General features: G+C 39.2%; 1 protein-coding gene across 1 annotated transcript; it reads left to right on the top strand.

The window, feature by feature from the left end:
• The first annotated feature begins 7,711 nt into the window (after positions 1–7,711).
• On the top strand, positions 7,712–8,986 carry grp (gastrin-releasing peptide). The gene is made up of 3 exons (XM_034122698.1): positions 7,712–7,975; positions 8,489–8,691; positions 8,773–8,986. The coding sequence occupies exons 1-3, from the start codon at positions 7,822–7,824 to the stop codon at positions 8,824–8,826; spliced, it is 411 nt and encodes a 136-aa protein (XP_033978589.1). The 5' UTR covers positions 7,712–7,821; the 3' UTR covers positions 8,827–8,986.
• Positions 8,987–9,249: the final 263 nt, after the last annotated feature.

The following is a 9,249-nucleotide window of genomic DNA, read 5'->3' as shown; positions in this document are numbered from 1 at the left end:
CATTTTTAACAAAACTAAATAGAATACACTTATTTGACAACATTGTTTTAGGGATATTTTTGTGATTTTGGTAGAAGCCACTGATGTAGTTGTCCAGTTCATATTTGCCTATATTGTGTGAATTACATTCGGCCTTGTGGTGTCTAAACACTTGCAACAAGTGAACAAGTCTCAGATATTCTGTGGTACAGCCAATGAAATACACCTTTAAAGGTGGGGTAGGTAAGTTTGAGAAACCGGCTCGAGATACACTTTTTGTTATATTCCATGGAATGCTCTTAACATCCCGATAGCAATGAATATCTAAAGTGCTTTGACAAAAAATCCATAAAAAAATGTCATCTGTGGAAGCCGTAATACTGTAAAAAGCACGACCAATCATTTTAGCCGGCCCGGCTAAAGTAACTGGATGGCCTACCTGCCTGTCAGCCTTCCATCTGTGCACAAACTTATCTCGTGCCCTCATTGGTCATGTGCACGTTTGTGTGTGTTGGAGGAGGGGCTCTATAAGGAAGTGGCAGATTTTCTCCGGTTGTGTATTTTCAAATTCTAGCGATCTCGAGCCGGTTTCTCAAATGTACCTACCCTACCTTTAATCTCTGCTTCCTTGTTTTTATGGTTACAAATGATACATAAGCAAACTGAGCTATCGTGCTCTCCTGCTACATCTTCAATCAATCTGTGCATCTTGCCAATGCAAGGCTCTTCCGAAAAAAAGGTTTCAGACTGACTTCCAATTACTCCCTTTTCTGCGTCATTGTTCTTCCGCAGCAACCACTTGTTGCTCCACACGGGGTAGATTTGACATTTTGATGAAATTAATGTGGGTACTTGGCAAAACATTTCCCCCTTCAATCACTACATGGTCAGCAGTGCTGTAATTGAACAAATTAAATGGGGAGAAAAACAAGTATACTGCAGCAGGCTATCCTTTTCCATTGTCTTGGAAGGAGAGGATTCAGAGAGTTATTTTTAAATGTATTTTCTAATATATAATCTGGAGGATGATGGTTTCTTGTCCAAGTTGTTTGAACAATATCGAAGATTAGTGTACTTTCAGAATATACAAGTGGACTGTCAGTTAGCTGCTTCGGTTGTGAATAATCTCAACAATACTTAAACTGAATTAAGTACTGTATGAATTGTTAATATGACCTTGATGACAGAGAATAATTTTGATAAGGGCATATGGAAAAGATATAGGGATAATGACTCAAGAAAACACACCATGTTTATTTAGCATAATATCTTATACATTATTGGTCAGTAACTCTTTGGGTTCAGTGAGTTTTCAGACACAAACCAGACTTTTTCTTTAAGAAGTGAGCAATGCAAATACCATGATGGGAAATCAAAGCAGCTGTAGTGCAACTGTGCTTGAACAGTACATGCAGTTATACCAGTAATGCTCTTTAATCGAGATGCATGCACATCTACACACACAGGGAGACCCACATCTATTTGCCTCGTCTTTGGTTTCACAAAGCAAGAATTCTCAGTTCAATCCAGATGATGGAATGGTTGCATTAATGACAGAGAGAAGGAAAGAAATGCAGTAAGGCGGGAAAATGGCTGCTGAGCTGTGTGAGGCTGCAGCAGAGAGAGAAAGGCCTGCTGGAAAAACACCTAGTTACAGCCATGACAGCAAGAGCAGCCTGATGTAGAAAGTAAATGGGTAACATACAGACAAAAATGAAAACAGAATCAGTTTAACAGACATCATTACCAACTCAAACCCACACATTGTAAAACTACAATATTGGTAAAGTGAATGTAAAACAACAATGGTGGAAACATGCACGGGAAACAAAAAATACCTTCCCGACTAGTAAAGGCCCAGAATTCTGGTTCAGGTTACATCCAGGGTGGTGGTGGTGGTATCCTCCTTAGTCCTTCTTTGCACTACCAGCAGCACACAGACATACAACAGATAGATAGATCATGCTCTCGGATGTGTGTGTATGTGAGGCTTCAGGCTGCAGATTTACTAACTCCGAGCCAGCCATGTTCCCCAGCCCTCGGCCCTTCCCAAATCCTCCTGCCCCCCCTCGCTATGAGCCGCGCTGCGCCGACATCCAGCCTGCAGCGAGCAGCAGCAGAGGGTCTCTGTCAGTGCCATGGTTGCAAGTGGCTGAGCAGTGAAGGGCTGCCATGGAGTAGCCTGGGCAGGCTATCTCTATCCCTCAGTGGAGCACAGACAGGGCATTGTTCCTGTCAGCCCTCAGTCTGCCTCAAACCGGTTTCATCTGGTTCCGCTCACCCAATATAAAGCCCTGTGCTGCAATACGGCCTCAGAAAACACACAGGCAGAAGCAGTGTGCCCACTTCCTTGGGAACGCTGCACGATTTTACACCAAACTACACATATGTCATAGATTTAATTAAACAACAGGTTGCTAGCAGTGCTGGAAATGTAGGCCTCAAAAAGACAACCCTGCACAAAGAGATGATGTTTGGGTGAGCACAAGAACATGGAAACAAAGTAAAGAAGGTGAGAAATATCATACAATGTAAATAAAAAAATAGGTTACAAGAGGTAATGTTTAAAACAACTGATAACAGCTGATATTTACCTAAACAAAATGAAAGGAACAAGGAAATATAGGTAACCTTAATGTTAGACAAGGCTCAATCTGGCACCTTGGCCTGTTTCTACCCCAGTGCTTTCACCATAGACACACTGGTAATCACTCTGAAATATAAAGAACCTTCATGCAGCCTACAGCAGCAACAATATCATATATACATAAGGATTGTAGAAACACCAGATTAGAAAATCTGACGTGGTCAAACGCAGGCCATTTATGCAACCCTCTCCCCAGATTCAACCTGAAACGCATGCCACACCTGCCAACATATGCCACCACAGAGACACACATAAACATGCACTACATGCATATATAGTTAAATGTGGCATACCCTTGTCAGATTTGTTTCCACTCAAACAAAGAGAGATATTCAGGGAAAAATAGTCTTCCTGTAGAGGCCTCAGCACCTGCCTTTACTCAGCCCCATCCTCTTCCCCTCCCCCTCTTCACACTCTCCTTCACTGGGTCAGTCCTAGATGTTAGTCCCAGTCCGGGCCTTGTTTTCTCCTGAATCCCCCGCCACCACCACCACCACCACCACCACCATCACCTCTATGGCCGTGCATGAAGGGGCGGATGGAGAAAGGGGGCAGTGTTCAGCAGGCGAATCAGGCCTTTTGTCTCTGTCTGAGCAGGGGGGCGAGGGGACTCTCCACTCTGGCTCTGGAGCAGCAGCAGCAGCTGGTGCAGAGGAAGAAGAGAGAGAGTGGGATATGGAGACAGAGGGAGGTGGGGGAGATGGAGAGGAAGAAAAGGAAATGAGCAGGAGAAGATTATAATAAGGGCTTGCAAAAGTACACTACATTTCAGGTACCATAGCATAGCCATATGATAGGCTGATAACTTGTACCAATCCTGCACATTTCAGTAACATTATATATTTACAACAGGATGTATGAATCGCAGAGGCCTCTGTTTAGGCCCAACTGCTCCATTTGCATGCTGTTTTGGCCAAAGTCAATAAGTCTCATGTCTACTGGACAGTGTTGTAACCTTTGATGCAAAAAACAGCATATACATACACACATACACACACACATGCAAACTAACAATAACAATGATATATGAAAGTAGAGGGTTGCATTCCAGTCTGAAAGAATTAACTTTTAATAATTCTTTTTCCTACACATAACTAATCGTAACTCGTCATAACCATGCTATTTCACAAATTCAATAAGAGCATATTCGCTTATTCATGTTACCCACACAGTACAGACACAGAAATAACATTAATACAAGGCAATTAAAGAGAAAAATAGAGCATCACATCACACTTCATGTGCCAGATAAAGTGGCAAAGGAAACACGATCAAATAAAGTATTTCATAACCTACCTGCAAGACTGCTGTGAGGCTTTCAGCTGTCTCTGTTTGGCCTGCTACCAGTCCCTGATACATCTGGCAGACATATCAAACACAGCCATTAATGCTGCAGAATATGCATGTGCATGTTATACACTGCGAGGCAGTTGGATATGTGCATATCATGAAAGTGTGACAGATTCAGTGCACGGGAGGCTGAGGGTGGTGCCTACAAAAATCTAAAACTGTATAAAACAGAAAAAAGAGTGAAATGAAGTATGTGCTTGCATAAAATAGTATTTTTTAAATTACTAAAAAAGTGAATATTTTCTGATTCTGCAAGTCTCAGATCCTCAGGCAGTGTAAATGGGCCCTAACTGAGGAAGTCGTGTACCCTTTAGTTTTGAGCTTTAGTTTTTTCTTCTCTTTCCATCTCTTGTGTAACAAAAGTAAAGAAAACCAATATGTTTCCTTAAATCCAGCGCTAACTTCAAGGATTCTGATTGGACAGGGGGTTTAGTCGTAACTGTGACGAGCAGCAAAGACCTCATAATGACAATCTGTCTGTTTTAATTTACACTTCACTGCTGAATGGCCCTTCTTAAAAGGATAATTTTCACGTTTTATGAAGCCAATATTATCACAGGTTTGACACCACCATCAGAACACTTAATGTATCAAATGACATTTTAAAAGAATGAATTAGAATAGACGGATGAGATCACTTATTCCTCACTTTGTTGAGAATGTACTAAATTAGCCTCCAGAAACATGAGAATATTTCTATTTTGTGTAATATAATATCATAGAATTATATTAAACATTTATAATTTATAGAGCAAATTTATATCAACATGTTATATTATATGTTTTATATACAATTTAAGAAATGTACATGACTCATCATAAGATTACATTTACTGAGTCAATCCTAAATTCACCCCACAGTGCCATCTGCTGTTTCTACTCAACAAATGAAGTTAAATTAGAGGAAAACAGGATTGTGTAGTAATTGTAACATTATCCACTCTTACGTTTTATAGTTTTTTTTTTTAAATGTGTGTTTTTTAAATTAGTTCAGTGGCCTCAAGTAGGTGATGAAGGGCTGGTAATCATGAGTCATGATTGGTTGTTAGTGAACTCATGAGGAGGTTGAATATTTAACTAACTCCAGAAATCAGTCTTTTTAATAATGTCTGTCTGTGCATTATTAATAAGGTACCTTATAACAGATTTATTGAAGGTGGTAAGATTATTATCACTAGAACTCCCTGATTTTTCAATATGTATTTCTTTGTATGTTCATATACGCAAAATAAAGCAACATCTTTCTTCTGTTGGCACTTCCTGATACTGGCCTTGGACCATAAGTGACTCATCCTGCTTTGTTAAGGTCATCCTTGGCCAGAAATATTCCCTTTAATATATTTAATATAGGTTGTGTGTGTGGGGGGTTTTGACATGACAATACCCAGAGGAAGTCTCCAACCTTTTCAACACAAAATGTTACTTACCTGCGTGGACTCCTTATCTGTCCGCATCTATTCTCCTCCTGCAGCAATCTGTCTGTCAATACCGTCATGAAAGGGATCAGTCAAGTAAGAGAATTTCACACAGGCACATGCGTGGGCTCCTCTGTGTTTGAGGACAGCTTAATTCACACTGTTGACCTTTCCAGGGGGATAAATACACTGTAATAAACTGCATCGATAAAGGATGTGGACTACGCATAACGAGGTGGCATATGCTACATTGTCAAATTCTTGTAACTGAGCACAAGGCAGCGAAAATATGCATCATCACCCTTCAGGATCTGTGTTCCTCCAAAATCTTTGTTGATGTCTTTTTTTTTTAAACTTCTGCGTCATTTCCTCTGCTCAGGAAATAAGGTGATGTTTAGAAAACTGCATGAGTGCATTTGGTAATTGCATGTTATTTGTACTTTAATTGACTAATCAATTTATTCTGCCTATTACTTCTACCCCCTTTATTTCAGAGACAATTATTGTACTTACTTTGAAATCCAATAATATGGTGTAAAAATAAAACAACATTGTGAAATGGGGACCTTCTGCATGATGAGTAGTTTTTATTCTTTATTTGGTGATAATACTATTGTTCTTTTGTAAAATGTTGAGTGGACACATAATGTTATAGATTACTTTTACACTTGGCATAACGGTGGATATGAACTAAGTACATTTAGCCAATGTGCTGAAAGAGATAATTAATGGATTTTGTATTCCAGATCTATGAAGTTGGGAGACACATTTAGCCAATACAATTCAAGTCAAAATGAAAAAGATTATCCTCTAAACAAGAACAACAACATCAGTTGTAGCAGAACATATGATGACTGTATGTCTGGGTTCAAGGGAGGGATCTTTAATGTGTTGTCCTAAAGTAGACAATGTATTTTGTTTTATGGTAGGATCTGATGAAACTAAACACAAGGCAAAAGTACAAGTCAGGCTCAATTAACATTGGATCCTACACCCATGTTTCAAACCTGTTAGATCTTTACTGCCTAATAAATGCTCCTTTTGTAACACAGGCTTTCTGTTGGAGATATTAACCTTAATGACTTCATCAAGGTGGCTTCTCTCAGACTTGAAAAATACATTTTGTGCAGTCACTTACCCCTTGGCTGGCCCCACTTTGTGATCTGCCAAGTCATTCTTTCCACTTTGAGTCCACTTTGAGTCCACTTTAAGTCCAAATGTGAAAACAACATGGATGCTTCTGCCAAGTGTAAGACCATGGACGCAACGGATATTTGCTTATTGTTGTAGCGTAAAGATTCATATTGCTATCCAAGTAAGGGGCAATGGTTTTTATTAGGGATTTCGGCCAAGACTGTTTGATTCACTTGTACATTCCTAAGACATTTTAGCAAATAATAAAAATATAGCACTTGCATTAATAAAACTTTCCTACATATGTCAATAGCAAGATGTGTTCTAAAATGATGCAGACTTCCATTTGCAAATATAAGCAAAACACACCTGAAATCTCAGACTAAAATGTAGCCTGTCAAGTGCATTGTGGTTAATGTAGGTGGCATGTCTTGACAAAGAAGTTCAATGAGAGGAATAAAAGACAATGTCTCTGGTTCTGCTGCGTCAATTTGATCTTTTAAATGATATCCCAGAGGAATGCAATGCTAATTTTGTGTAGTTTTCTTATTTCTCTTGATACGTTATACTAAAATGTTGAACCATTTACTTCACTTGATTTATTTTACGTGTATTTCTACTTTTCACATTAAGATTTAGCATTCACAACAATAGAACACGTTGTGAAGATTCAATGTTGACTGAAAGGCCAAACAGTAGGCTATATAAAGTATTACAATATAAAGTCAACATCTTACATTGTAATCAAAGTAGAGGGGCCATTGTGGAAGTCTACCATTACTCCCTGTAGCTTAAGTGTGCTTACATTTTGCTAATATTACATACAACTGGTTATATTACAAGTTATTCTTACAAACATGATCTGAATAATTCCCATTTTCCACACACAATGAAACGGAAGCAATTACCCAGAAGTCCCGTCAATCATCGTGAGGTGACGTTGACACCTCCCGCAATCACTGGACAAACAATGACGAGCAATAATAATTACAGGCTATGGATGCTAATTTGTCATCATGACTTTCTCGTCACCGTGGTACTTTTAAAAACAGCTGCTGACGTACAGTTGGTATCAGGAGGGGCATTTACTTTCATCATCGGTCATTTCTATCAAAGGCATCGGGAGTGTAACTCCAACAAGTCTGCAGCTGGAGAACTTTTCCCCCCTGCTGCAATATCGGTTCACGCAAATACCGAGTATGGTGGAGACTTTCTGAAGTTAGATCAAACCGAATAACTGCGGGAAAAAAAGGATTCAGAAAACTGCTGTTTAGATCTGACCTCTCCTCTGATAACATGGGCGGAGTGTGCGTGTCTTATTCATGGACTTGCAGACCGATGTGGCCACTTTTCATTATTCTGGCGACAATGCCCTGCATGCTGCACAGCTCCGAGAGCCCTGCAGCTGTGATGGGCAAAATGTATCCACGAGGCAACCACTGGGCAGTAGGTAAGATAAATGTCCTCATATTTAAACAAAAACTTAAACTAATATTGAATTTTAGATTTGTTTTTTCTTTATCTAATTATTTTTATAAATTAAATATCTCATATCAGATTTTTTTTAAAGCATAACAGTAGCCTACCTCCTAGATATGTTGTATAATATAATCTTATTATTGAGCTTTTTTTGTAATGTATTTTGTATAATAAGGCAGTCATTCTCATCCCTGTTTAAGGTAACTCATATTTTACCTCTTAATGTAATGGAAAGATAAATGTTTTTTTTTTACTGTGTAGGTTAGCAAAATAAATGAAGTGAATCGAGAAAATAGAAAAAAAAAGCTGTTTCATAGAAGACATCTACTGAATAAATTGAGCTTTATCCTGGCTAGATATGGTGTGAAAATGAGTTAAAAAACCTAATAATTACAGTTGAATTACAGATTATCATGTTGCAGTTGGACGACAATCAGATATTTTCCAGAATAGTTCATGTTTAACATTACGTCCTACTCCCCAGGTCATTTGATGGGAAAGAAGAGCATCGAGCCGCTGCAGGAGTCAGAGGGTGAGCGTGTCTACCTCTCTCCCTCAGAAGCAGCAGGGGTCACAGAGCGCCTGTTGGAGGCTCTGATGCAGCGAAAGGAACAGAAACCTGCAGACCGGCTGCTCCTGCTGCACAGCGGCTGGAGACAAGAGGAAAGAGACAAATATCTCAGAGAGGTCAGTGTGTGGGCCATCAGTTTTCTTCATATGTGACGATGTTTGAAAGTAAGATCTTATGGATGTATTTCTTCATCATAGATGTCAAACCTGCTTCTTCTGGCTTTGAAACTGCGAGACAATGGTTCCACCTGAATGCAAGACGACTTCCCTCAAGTCATCACAAAATACAAACTTGTGCCCTGTAGTCACATATTCATTTAAAGTGTATATTTTCTTCTGCTATTAGAGTACGCTGGAAACCATATACATGTTTGTTTTCATTAATTTAAAATATTTTAATATGCACATCATGCAGCAGTTTGGTTGTGAGCTGAGAGTGTGGAATAAATGTAACGTTGTGATAACTGCATTGTGGATGTCTCTTCATGCTTTGCACCCCACCAATGTCTTTTCACTGTTCTTTCTTAAAGGTTACCTATTATGCAAAATGCACTTTTTGATGTCTTTTATACATACATATATGTCCCTGGTTTGTAAGGAGATTCACAAAGTGACAGAAAATACAACCCTCTCACTTTTCCTCCTCACCCACATCTCTAAAAACGAGGGTTCAAC

This window comes from Trematomus bernacchii, unplaced genomic scaffold (genome assembly GCF_902827165.1).
Source record: "Trematomus bernacchii unplaced genomic scaffold, fTreBer1.1, whole genome shotgun sequence".
Taxonomy (NCBI): domain Eukaryota; kingdom Metazoa; phylum Chordata; class Actinopteri; order Perciformes; family Nototheniidae; genus Trematomus; species Trematomus bernacchii.
The sequence above is the reverse complement of the archived record's forward strand: the minus strand, read 5'-3'. Positions and strand labels throughout refer to the sequence as shown.

Coding starts and splice junctions, on each gene's coding strand:
- grp (XM_034122698.1), top strand. CDS start 7,822: ATGGGCGGAGTGTGCGTGTCTTATTCATGGACTTGCAGACCGATGTGG. Junction 7,976..8,488: donor AGGCAACCACTGGGCAGTAG/GTAAGATAAATG, acceptor CCTACTCCCCAG/GTCATTTGATGGGAAAGAAG. Junction 8,692..8,772: donor GAGACAAATATCTCAGAGAG/GTCAGTGTGTGG, acceptor TCTTCATCATAG/ATGTCAAACCTGCTTCTTCT.